At 38.8% G+C, this 13317-nt stretch overlaps 1 protein-coding gene across 2 annotated transcripts in view; it reads left to right on the plus strand.

The window, feature by feature from the left end:
• Window positions 1-13317, plus strand: part of FXR1 (FMR1 autosomal homolog 1) — a 47634-nt gene that overhangs the window by 13093 nt on the left and 21224 nt on the right. For both annotated transcript variants that reach the window (XM_039355464.1, XM_039355465.1), the window contains exons 2-4: window positions 7858-7910; window positions 8423-8516; window positions 12769-12840. In XM_039355464.1, the coding sequence (XP_039211398.1) occupies window positions 7858-7910; window positions 8423-8516; window positions 12769-12840 (219 nt within the window). The remainder of the gene's footprint in view (window positions 1-7857; window positions 7911-8422; window positions 8517-12768; window positions 12841-13317) is intronic.

Below are 13317 nucleotides of genomic sequence, written 5' to 3' on the forward strand. Positions count from 1 at the left end.
TAGGATTTTTGTTGCTTCTGTGATCCCACATTTTGGTTCTCCATGTGTATCCAGGTATTGGTAAGCTGTCTTTCAATTATTATTGGCCAGTCATTTCATTTATCATTGCCTCATCACCTGGAATTGAATGTGAAGATGGAGTGAAGAAATGTGACATTAGAACAATATTTGTCTTGCTCTCTGTCCAGCAATGGAACATTTGGCCTGACCTGTGGCCATTTGCAGAATTTGCTTTTGAAATACTCTGTGTTATACTGTTGGCATGATGGAGAGTTTATGGCTGTAGCTCACATGGTTTGTTCTTCAGAATCCTTGCCTTGAGTTCCTTGAGCCTCAGATTTTCTCCAAGCAGTGCAGCTCCCTTTTGGGAATGAACTTCTGGATTCTGCCAAGGCTGTGCGTAAATGGATAGTGTGTGTGCATAGAGAGGAAGGATCAAGAATTATTGCGTGGGATTTGAGTGGTTTTCCATTTAATTTTTACCTTATTTCTGCCTGTGCACGAAAGTGGATTCAAAGTTTATTGTGCTCTTTCCTGTGGCTGCTTAGCTCAACCAAGTAGTTTTTCATTGTGAAGTATATCTGGTGTTTCATTGCTTTCTCTTTGTGCAAGAGTAGTTTCCCTGTTCTATGTATTCAGCAGTTTCCCCTCCTGTTCTAACTCCCCCAGCCTCCCAGTTTAGGTAGACAAGGTGGAATAACTTCTAGATTCTATATGCAGCAAGAGGAGGAGATTAAAACCTTTAATTCATTGGAATTCACTCAAAAGCCCATCCTGACCCAAAGATATTATTGGCAGCAGTGTCAGATGTTGTGGAAAGCAGAGGAAATGGCCTTGAGGGACAGGAAGAAGAGCTGATGCCAAGACTGGTCAGGTTAAAATCATTGGCCTTGAGGTGCCAGGCTAGTCTTTGTGGGTTAGGATCATTATTCTCTATGCATTCCATGGTGGAAGGAAAGAGTGCACATGAAGAAGGAGGTAGCATCATAGCTAACAGGCCTTGGGAACAAGGAGGTAGCATCATAGCTAACAGGCCTTGGGAACATGGAAGGCAGAGGAGGGAATTGGACAGGGAGCTGGACCACTGCAGAAAATATTCTTTAGTTCAGAAGAAGTTGGCAGTATGAGAAAGAAATCAACTCTGCCTTAATTAAGATAGGTATGTTAAATGGGAGTATTGCCTTGAGAAGCTTTCAAGATTAAGTTACATTATCCTGCTAGCAATATATATGGTTTTTGTTTTGTTTTGTTTTGTTATACCAGCCTCACAGAGGTTGTCAGCCTTCGGCATAGTGCCTTATAAAACTCTTCTTAATAAAATGGATAAAATATGAGCCATATGTTACTATTGTTAGTTGGATTCACGATTGAATGAATGCATCTGGTGAACACTCTTTAATGGTTCCACTTCAGTTTGAAGGGAAGAGTTGAGTTGAATGCCACATGGTTTAGTCCAGCATTTTATCAGGCATTTATATTGGCCAAGTCTGAAGGTATTACAGTATTACAAAGCTGAGCTGAAAGAAACACCATTACAATGTGACTCTTCAGTTGCTTGGATCAGGATGAATAGGGATCCCTCTTGGGGACATATAGCGTATTTTAGTTCTGATTGCTGTTTAAAGCTTTAGCTTGCTTTAATGTTATGTGTTATATTTATATTATATTTATATATTTAATTATTTTGTATGCCATGTTGAGTTTGGTAACTATGTAAATATTTCAAATCAGAAAAATATAGACTGGCCTGAATAGTGGACTGAAATTAATAGGAGGAAATTTCACAGGAAATTCTACATCTAGGTAGGAAATACGAAATATAGGGCAAGTGAGATCTGGCTTGGTGATACCAGGTAGTACAAATGAAAGGCTTCTGGGTGACCTTGTCAGCCATAAGTCAAATATGAGCCAGCGGTGTGATATATCTACTAAAAAAGCAAATGCTATTTTGGGAATGCATTAACAGGATCATAGAGTCTACTTATAGCAGACATGTCAAACTCGCGACGTCATGTGACATCGCGCAACATATCGGGCCGGTTTTGTCATTGCCGGCAATGGGGTGGGTGTGGCTTCTGGATGATGCATCCGGCCTGCGGGCCGGCAGTTTGACATCCTGATGTCAACGCTGCTAATATTGAATATTCTTGCTTTGACAATATATGCAGGACTGTCTGGTATTTTTAGAGTTAAATCAGTTGACAGTGAAAGGGGAGGAGAATATAAGGAAAGTCCGGGGAAAAAGAAACAGAAGTGAATCTTTGCCCTCCAAGTTAATTGGAAGATGTGAATCATGACCCCAAGATAGGGGAGGGCAAATGCCTGGAATGTTATGTGCAAAGGAAGGGAAATTCAGATCTTAGCATTTCCACCATGCTGTGCTGACATCTCTGTAATACTAATAAAAGTTCATGCTAAGATCTCAAATCCTTTTCAAACGACCTGGGTCCTGAACTCCGTCCACTGCCTCTAAGCTTGAGAGGAGCTGGTAAAGATTCAGGAAAAAAAAATCTCTATCATGAGAAAAGGGAGTTTACTTGAAGACAGCATGCTTTGGGAAGATGAATTTTGGCAGACACATACAAATCAGTGGAACAGCAGCCAACCAGCCGAGGGAGAAAGAATTTGGCAGATCACCCAGCCGAGAGCAAAGACTTCAAAAGCAGAATGCAGAGATAACGAAGTTTTGGGTGAGTTGCTAGAAAGATTTCAAACTCCAGATGCGAAAAGCAGAATCAGTTACTGCAGAGAGAAGCCTACAGCCCCTCCCTCGTAAATCAGACCCTGGGTTCCCCAACCAGGGACTGCAATCCTGAAGACAGAGGGAATCCCAAACTGAGGCCTCTGGAGCAATGGGCAGATTGGCACCCCCCACAGATAGATGATCAGCAGCAACTGAACTTGCCACAGCTAATAGAGGCCTTGCAGCAGCTTGGGGTGGTGCAAAAGCCAGGAGAGGGCCCGCAGATGAGAGAGGCCCAGTAACCACCCCCACTTGCACAGCCACCATTGGGAGGCCTACAGCAGCAGGGGGTACCACCAGCCCCCACTGGCCAGCAGCAGAGAGCCCAGCAACCGTTGGATCAGCAGGCAGGATGGGGCCAACAGCAACTGGGGGCACCACAAGCGCGGAGACTAGTCCAGCAGCCGTGGAACCAGCAACCAGGTTGGGGCCAGCAGCAACAGCCCGTATTCGTACCACCTTTCAGAGCAACCTTCGATGGAGACCCAGAGAAACTGATGTTTTTTCTCAACCAAGGGCGTTCTCACTTGAACCACTGGGCCTACCATTATCCGGACCCAGGTGCCATGGTCGACATTATTGCGTCCAGCCTAGAGGGAGAAGCATCTGAATGGCTGAACAATCTATATAGTGAGCAAGCCCCTGAACTGGGAGATCCCCACCTTTTCCTCTTAGGACTGAGAGAAAGATTTGAGGACCCATCCATAGGCCTCAAAGCAGCAGAACAGATCCATAAAATAAAACAAGCCGGCAGGCCTGCCCTGGAGTACGTGTGAGAGTTCCGCAAGATAGCAGGCCGAATAGAGGGGTGGCCGGAACAATCCCTGATTCAATACTTCCATCCAGGGATTAGACAATCACCTCTCTCAGGCCTGCATCTATCGAGAAGTACCTGATCGGCTACAGGAGAGGTACCAGACAGCAGTGAAGCTACAGTTGCAAGAAAAAGTATGTGAACCCCTTGGGATAACGCGGAGATTTGCATGAATTGGTCATAAAATGTGCTCTGAATGTCATCTAAGTCACAACAATAGAAAAACACCGTCTGCTGAAAATAATAATACACAAACATTACATCTTGCCATGGTTTAATTGAACATAACATGCAAACATTCACAGTGCAGGGAGGAAAAAGTATGTGAACCGTTGGACTTAATAAGTGGTTGACCCTCCTTTGGCAGCAATAACCTCAACCAAATGTTTCCTGTAGTTGCAGATCAGACCTGCACAACGATCTGGAGTAATTTTGGACCACTCCTCTTCACAAAACTGTTTCAGTGTAGCAGTATTCTTGGGATGTCTGGTGTGAATCGCTCTCTTAAGGTCATGCCACAGCATTTCAATTGGGTTGAGGTCAGGACTCTGACTGGGTCACTCCAGAAGGCATATTCTATGCTGTTGAAGCCATTGTTTTGTTGAATTACTTGTATGCTTTGCATCATTGTCCTGTTGCATCACCCATCCTCTGCGGAGCTTCAGTTGGCGGACAGATGGTCGTACATTTTCCTGCAAAATGTCTTGATAAACTCTGGAATTCATTTTCCCATCATTGACAACAATCTGTCCAGGCCCTGAGGCAGCAAAGCAGCCCCAAACCATGATGCTCCCTCTGCCATGTTTTACAGTGGGGATGAGGTTTTGATGTTGGTGTGCTGTGCCTTTTTTTCTCCACACACAGTGTTGTGTGTTTTTCCCAAACAACTCAATTTTGGTTTCATCTGTCTGAAGCCACCTGGGTGAAATCCAGTGAGGTGAAAGCTGACAGGCTCGTCAAAAGGTTTCATGCGAAATACCCCAACAAACCGAGAACTAGTAATTAACATATGCTTTGGCTACATTACAGGATCTGTCCTTTTTGTAAGGGGGGACGGATGTCAACGCTGCTAATATTGAATATTCTTGCTTTGACAATATATGCAGAACTGTCTGGTATTTTTAGAGTTAAATCAGTTGACAGTGAAAGAGGAGGAGAATATAAAGAAAGCCCGGGAAAAAGAAACGGAAGTGAATCTTTGCCCTCCAAGTTAATTGGAAGATGTGAATCATGACCCCAAAATAGGGGAGGGGAAATGCCTGGAATGTTATGTGCAAAGGAAGGGAAATTCAGATCTTAGCATTTCCACCATGCCGTGCTGACATTTCTGTAATATTAATAAAGGTTTTTTAGGCTAAAAAAATGCCTGAAAGTTCTTTGAATTGTTTCGTTAATCAGACACATGACACCTGACTTATAGGAAGTAATTGTGCCAATTACTTGTACCTTAGTCCAGTGTTTCCCAAACTTGACAATTTTAAGGCATGAGGACTTCTGGGAGTTGAAGTCCACATGCCTTAAAATTGTCAAGTTTGGGAAACACTGTCTTAGTCCAATCCCATTTGGAGTCTTCAGTTATCTCATTTATTAATGCTTTCTAGCTTCATCGAACTTTTAGGAAATTTAAACAAGGATAAAAATAGCATAATTTCAGAAAATGCTTAGTATTGAATATAGTAAATTGGGTGTTAAATCAAGACTGAATAATACTACTTTTATCTGGCTCTGAAATGTTACTAAAGTTGGCATCAAATGAGCTGTGTTGGACCAGATATGGAAATCGCTGGCCATGCCTGAGAAGTCACTTGTTTGAAATAAGGGGATCTAACACAACATTTCAGGATTAACATTATTTGGAGAATTTAATTAGAGATATATCAATTTGTGTATGTGTATGTGTGTGTGTGTGTTTTTTTTTTTTTACCTAACAAGACTTCAGGAAAGGTTCAGATTTGACTTGCTTTGGAGGAACTAAATTAAATATCAGTTCTACTATTTTTTCAGATTTCTTTGAGTCAGTTTAGTGATTCTTCCAAATCCAGGGAATAATCCTGGAAACTTTCATATTTATCATTCATTCATTTAATTTGTTTGTTGTTGATCGATACTTAGTCTTGAATTAATTGATAATGCACACTGTTGGGATTTATAGGGTTTGTATTTATTCATTCAAATATTTATCAAATGTTTCTTGCATTGTATGCAGTAAATAAAATCTTTTTGTCCATCAGTCATGTAATATTAGGAAATAATTTTTAATAGAAACAATGAAGAAAGTTTATATCTTTTCTTTCTATTTCTCTATATCACCTACAGTATTAATAAACTCCTCAAAAGCTAGGAGTCTTATTCTATGATGGCCAAGGGATTCACTTTATGGCAAGACTGATGGCAGTTCCCATGCAGACTTGGGATGCATTTTACTCAGCATAGTAACAGATACAGAAATGAGGTTGCATTAGAGCTGTGTAACTAAGGTGTCATAAATCCTGGGGTGTTTCTTTTTTATTCTGGAAGAAAAAAGTACATATAGTAGTGGCCAAAATTGTGGAAACCTTTTGGGAAAAGTGTATTTTTGAGTTTTGATGGCTAATAACATCACTTTTTTTTGGAGTAGTACCATAAAATTATATATCAATGGAAAGATAATTTAATCAAGAATGTAATGCAACATGGTTTGTTCAATTATCTGTACTGTACTGTATTCTAGCCAAATAACCAGAAAAAGGAAGCACAACTTGCTTAGGTGGATATCAGGTAGCTTTCCTTCATCTGATTGTAGCCAATGAGCATGAGTGTTTAGAGAGCCAATCAGGTGTCATCTTGTTTTGGCAATGAGTCAATCAGATCACAGTAGGATTCAGTTATTGATGACATGTATTGAAGCTGAGAGGAGGACATTTGTCAGTGTGTTGTGTGATCGCTATCAAGTTGGTTGGGTTTTTTTGTGTTCTTGTGTTCTTTCATTTAGTGAGCTTGTAAAACGTAATAAAATTAAAGTAATGGTGCAAAGAGTTGACTGGTTGCCCAGAAAGCGATGTAAAATAGTATTATTAAGTGAACAAGGCTACAGTTATAAAGAAATTAGAAGAAAAATTGGTGGAAACTTAACCAAAGGTGGGATTTCTACTGTACACTTTTCCCAAAAGGTTTCCATAATTTTGGCCACTACTGTAAGTGCTGAGTGACCACTTGCTCAGCAAACATTTGCCGTTATAATGGCACTGAACAAGGATGCTTATAACCAGTCCTCAAGTTGCACTTGAACACAGTGTCCCTGCAGTCACATAATCACCATTTGTGACTCTCTGCCATCTTTTTGAAAGCAAAGGGTAAAGGCAAAGGAGTTTGCTAGTCGTTGCTAATGACTCATCTCCATTTTAAGGACTATTGAGCCAGCACTGTCTAAAGGTTACTGCAGTCACGTGGCCAGCATGACGTCACAGACACTATTACCTTTCCCACCAAAGTGGTATCTACTCACATTTACATATTTTTGAATTGCTAGATTGGCAGGAACTGGAGCAAGAACAGGGAACTTACCCCATCGTGGGGCACTTGGATCTCAGGCTGTCAACTTTTCAGCTGACCAGCTCAGCGGCTTAAAACCATTGTGCCACCCCTTAAGCAAAGGTTAAGCCAGCAAGAAATCTCAAGTTGCTGTCATTGCACTCGTTGTGGCATTGCACTCGACGACCTCACATGACTGTAACTAGATCTACCATCCTAAGTCGTGTGATATATTTTTTTTTTCATTTTATGACAGCAGTGCTTAACTGTGGAATTCTCTGTCCCAATTGCAGTCATTAATTGCCAGTTAAATCTGCAGGTTGTTTGTCTCGTCTGAACGTTTGTTTTTGGTAGTCTGTATGCTGTCACAATGAAGGTATCAGGAAACTGGATTTGACAATAATGGTTGAATAATTTTTTTAGCAACATTTCAGAGTCAACGGTGAGATTAGTGTCATATTTAATAAAATAAAATTTGGGAAATATCAACTATGAATAATTGGTCTGGGTAGGAAAAGGTTAGGAGAGAATTTGAACAGGATGCAGGATTTTTTTGTTCTATCAAGAATAATTTGTTGGGGAATATTAGTGATTCATTAGTCTCCATATCACCACAACAAGAGTGAGAGCAATTTGTGGGTATTTCTTTTCCAATAAATTCCTGTCTCTTAAATGAATCTACAATTTTTGGTATCTTCTGCGGCATTTCAGAATAGACAGTAGAGATTTTGTAATAAAATGCTATATTTTTGTCCTATAAACTACTGTAATAATTGTTTTTTTATCTCAGGGATTCATCAAAGATGTTCATGAGGATTCACTCACAGTTGTGTTTGAAAACAAGTATGTATTACAAACATTGCTTTTCCCCCTTTCATTTTGGTTGTAAAATATGCCCATCCCATCTTTTTTTACTCTGAAAGGAAAGGACTGGTTGGCTAAATCGCTGTAGAATTTAAAGCAGGGGTGTTCAAACTCAGCCCTTTTCGACTTGTGGATTTCAACTCTCAGAATTCCTCAGTCAGCGTGCCTGGCTGAGGAATTCTGGGAGTTGAAGTCCACAAGTCATAAAAGGGCCGAGTTTGAAGACCCCTGCTTTAAAGATACCAACATTTTGAATTGTATCAATTCAAAGCCCACTGTATTGGCAACCAGAACAGCCAAATTAAAATTGGTGTCACTTTACAATGGTGGGGTGCTTCTGCCTGCAGTTTAGTCCCCATTTTCTAACAGCTGCACTTCTGACTTGTCTAATGGAGTTCTGTGCTAAATTAAAGTTGATAATATTCCATTTAAATGACATGTAACATTCTTAATAGTCATTGCATAATCTAAAATATCTATTTAATTTACAGTTGGCAACCAGAACGCCAAGTTCCATTCAGTGATGTAAGATTACCACCACCACCTGACATCAAGAAAGAAATTGGTGAAGGAGATGAAGTGGAGGTGATTTCATTCATGTATTTCTTTGCTTACTTATGTGGAAGTTTCTTCTGGAAGGTTAATGGTAGAATTTAGTGTGCTATCACCGAGACAAGTGAACTTGGTGTTTTTTTTTAACTGCTTCAAAAATGCAAAATAAAAAAAGCAGAAACATTATTTTTAAAAAGAAAATTATTAGAAAAATAAAAAAAATTGGAAGAGTTGCTTTTGAATAGGTTTTTAACTATCCATGTTTAAATTAGTAAAAAAATTCACATAAATATTAATTGTTAATAGTTAACACAGTACAAAAGATGGTCTTGAATTCCTGCCAAACCTGAAGCTGGGATATAGTTAGAAATGACCTCAAACTCATTGCTCCACATGGAATTTTACACTCCTGACAGAAGGCTAGTTAATTTTTGTTTTAATAAAGTCCATGATGTGCCAGGGTAGGGTATTTTAATGCTAAATTACTTTTATTGTCATGAATGTGTTTTGAATAGTTACCCAAAATATGCTTTCTTGGAGAGAAGACAGCCTGAGTGGTGGATGTAGGCAATATTTTGTAGCCTGTGGGTACGTTTGGAATGCTGAGAGCATGCTGTAGGTGTTTTTACAAAATGGTTGCCGTGGTAGGTTTAACCAGTCATGCAATATTTATAGAAGGCAGATTGGATGAGGCTTCCTCCTGTCATATTCTGTAGACCAGTGGTTCTCAACCTTTTTAATGCCACGACCCCCAACTGGTCGTAAGTCGAGGACTACTCAACCAGTCGTAAGTTGAGGACTTTTTATTTATTTATTAAAATTTATAGACCGCCCCACTCCCGCAGGACTCCGGGCAGTTTACAGTGAAAACACAACATAACTTAACAAACAAACAATACAATAACATTCATCCAGGGGTCAGATTTTATAAACCCCAGGCCTGCCGGAAAAGCCAGGTCTTAAGCAGCTTGCGGAAAACCAACAGGGTGGGAGCGGTCCTAATCTCCGGGGGGAGCTGATTCCAAGACGTGGGCGCCATCACAGAGAAAGCCCTCCCCCGCGGCCCCGCCAAATGGCACTGCTTGGCTGACGGGACCTGAAGGAGGCCCAGCCTGTGGGATCTAACCGGACGAAGGGAACTATGAGGTAGTAGGCGGTCTCGCAAATAGCTCAACTGGTGCAGCACCGTTTGCAGAATGAGACTTTTGGCGGGCTCAGCAGGGCAGAGACAGCTTGGACAATTCCTATTGGCTTTTGAAAGCCAATAGAATTAGACTCTATTCAAGAGAGTCTATTCTATTGGCTTTCAAAAGCCAATAGAATAAAAGGGAGTAGCACAGCTAAGGAAAAGGGGAAAAAAATGGCGGACTGCATTGTTTGGCGGCCCCCGTGAAATGGTCGTTCGACCCCAAATGGGGTCCCGACCCACAGGTTGAGAACCACTGCTGTAGACCCTCAAGATACTTTTTATAATGGAACTTCACCATGCTTTGATTTTGGGCAAATATGAATATTATTTGAAAGCTTCTTAGATATGCATAGTCCGAAAATGTTCTTGTAGATAAAGATAATGCTGCTACTGTTAGTTTTGTTTTTGTTAGGTTCTCTAAAGCTAAATTCTTTTAGTTAGAGGAGTGATAAAATGCAGTGGGCAAGATTTCATTACCTATTATGTTATGTCAGAATAGGTGTACAAGCTATTTGAGGTTCCAGTGTAAAAAATATTGTCTGAAGAAAATTCAAATTGTTAACCTAGTTCTCTTATTCTACATGAGATGTGTAAGCTGTTTATTTGAAATTTGTGATTCATATCACTGATTAAATCATATATTCAGCCAGGTGGTTTATGCTACTGTGCTTGGATTTTAAATATATGGGGTGCGTTGGAATGTAATAAGCCATTATTTCTTCATCAGACTTAGAGAATGGATATAGGATAGCTAGGAAGAGGTATGACTTTATACTTTCTTGCTATAGTATAGCAGAATTGGATTGATACAGCCACAGATTAAGTTATATCAGTCTTATGTTTTTGTCCAATAATTTGTAAATTTTAGTGATTGGATATAGTTTACTAAAACTCAGGCTAAACATGTTTCAGATTAGATTATCTTGATGGCCACATCCACCACATTTTCTTCAGTAGAGAAGTAATCCGTGTGTGGGCATATTTAATTTCTTTTTGTTATGAAAGTATGTTCCATTAAGATTAATTGACAGCATTATTAATTGCATAATAATAACTTCATTTAATTGCTATACCACTGAATCTGCTGTGGACTTCTAGTGGTTTACAATTCGTAATTAAAGCAACTACAGTAAAAATAGAGTTAAAACATTCACATAAAATAAAATAAAATTGCAGTGATACCTCGGTGCCCATCATTAATTGGTTCTGGGAGGTCTGATGAGTACCAAAAGGGATGAGCACCAAACAAATTTTTCCCATAAGAAATAATGTAGTGAGTCACAAAGTAGCTGACACTAACAAGTTCGAGTTTGTGCATTGAATACCAAACAAACGAGTACCGGGACAACATTTTTGCATCAAAATGCATTGAGTACCAAATTTGATGATTTTCAAAGCAGTTGAGTATAAAAGTTCCACTGTATTATATTTAAACCCACCACAATCATTAGAAACTTTATCAAACAATCCAACCAATAATAATTTAAAAAATCATCAAATGCTGTCTAGAAAAGCTCTAAATAATTTTCAAGTTGAGAAGGCTGCTCCATGAAATTGGTCCCGTAATGGAAAAACAGCAATTCCTGGCCTTAGCTCTCCTGAGATCACTAGAAGAGATAGAGCAGTGAATTTTTTTTTAAAGTCAAACCCATGCAAGGTGCAATTGCAGCAGTCTAGATCAGGGGTAGGCGACCTTGGTTCTTTTATGACTCGTGGACTTCAACTCCCAGAATTCCTGAGCCAGCCATGGCTCAGGAATTCTGGGAGTTGAAGTCCACGAGTCATAAAAGAGCCCAAGTTGCCTACCCCTGGTCTAGATGAATGCTGATAAGAACAAACACTTGTATTTTGGGTAGAACCACAATTTACACATCAGCTAGAGCTCAGAGTTAAAAGTTTGAGATCAGACAGTTATCAAATATGGCTGAAACCAGAGAGAGAATCGTGAAGAGGAGACACACCATAAGTCATGTTAAGGCTGCAGACATTAAGAAGTATGGACAACATCTTGGATCCAAACAGTCATGTTGCCCCCTATTTCTCCCCTCTCCCCCGTACCCCCGAGAACCTATGATGAACATAGATCCAACTCATAGTTGCAGAGATCAGAGTAAAGAGCATCTGGTTTTACCATCACAGTAGAACATTTTAAGCCAGTAATTTAGATGCCTGTTTGCGTTTTTCTGTTGTGATAATTCTTTAGGATTGGGGAGTGCTTAGTTGCCTCCACTGTGCTAAAAAAGAGGCCAGTGGATTGAAGGAGATACTTTTCTCCTATATGAGCAGGTTTGAATCAGATTATTATTTATAAAATTCCATTTTCTTCAGACTCAGGAAAATTACTTAAAATCAGCTTTCCCCCCCCCCCATATAAACAGAGTTCAATATTAATTTTATTATTGTAAAGCTTTTATTCCATTATATTCGATTTCAAAATAATTTGTAATAAGCATTTTCTTTAAAATTGAGAGAAAAATGTTTAAATTAAAAAAACAGTGGCACAGGAATTTCACCTAGTTAAAAACATTTGTCTATTATAAAATGTCTATGTAAAATTTTCATGTAATCAGTTTAGTAAGAAATTAATCTCAGTTTTATCAAATGGTAATAATTTTTAAATAAACATTTTGGAATGGTTAATAGACAGCTTTTTTAAAAAAACCTATATTCTGCTTAGTATATCTAAACTATCAAAAGTTTAAAATATGCTTTGCTTACTACTGCCTAAGGAATATTTTTTTTTTAAAAAGGCTAACTAACTACCCTGTTAATAATCTTTAAATTTAATAAAATTCTCTTAGTTAAGATGTTTTGATGATTCATAATATTAATTTGTAGAAGAATAATTACTTTGGAGCAATTACATGTCAGCATAGAGAAGTGAACCATCTTTCAACATAGGTATAACCTCTTTACGGCGAGAGAAAAGAAACAGAAAATATTCAATTAACTGTAATTTTTCCTGTCTGATTTTGGGGAACTATGATTAGCAATTATGGACTAATTCTAAATATTATGTAACATTTTAAAATTACTTTCATACTAAAATGGAGGTTCAAAGCACAGTGGTCTAAATGTTGTATAATTTACTTTCAGGTTTACTCAAGAGCAAATGACCAAGAGCCTTGTGGCTGGTGGCTGGCAAAGGTTCGAATGATGAAAGGAGAGGTAAGTAGAAGTGGAATTGTATCATGAGAGAGAACCATCTAAAGGGAGTATTAAGTATTGTGAAGTATTTGAATAGATAAGAACCACTTAGAAGTTAAACTATATATTTAGTAACTAGCTTCTTATCCATGGAGTCTTTGGTGCATTCTGAGTTTGGTTGTTTTCTTGCAAATATTTCATTATCCAACTAAGTAGTATTATCGCTGGTGGTTCTGCTAGAACAGTGCAGTTCTAGTACTAATGATGTTACCTATTTGGGCAGTGAAATTTCTGAGGGAAAATAAGTCTTAGTCAATGTATGGATGCTTTATGACTGTGTTCCATTATTTTGAATATCTTAATAGGGTCTTAATTATAATAAAATTATATGGCCTTAATATCTTACATTAATTAATATTGGATCTTAATATATTAATTAAAATCACACTCTGTAATCTTACCGTACAGGGCAGGTATGAAGAGAAAATGGAGAGTAGG

The sequence above is a fragment of the Crotalus tigris genome, unplaced genomic scaffold (assembly GCF_016545835.1).
Source record: "Crotalus tigris isolate CLP2741 ecotype Arizona unplaced genomic scaffold, ASM1654583v1 scf7180000018690.2240587, whole genome shotgun sequence".
Lineage (NCBI taxonomy): Eukaryota > Metazoa > Chordata > Lepidosauria > Squamata > Viperidae > Crotalus > Crotalus tigris.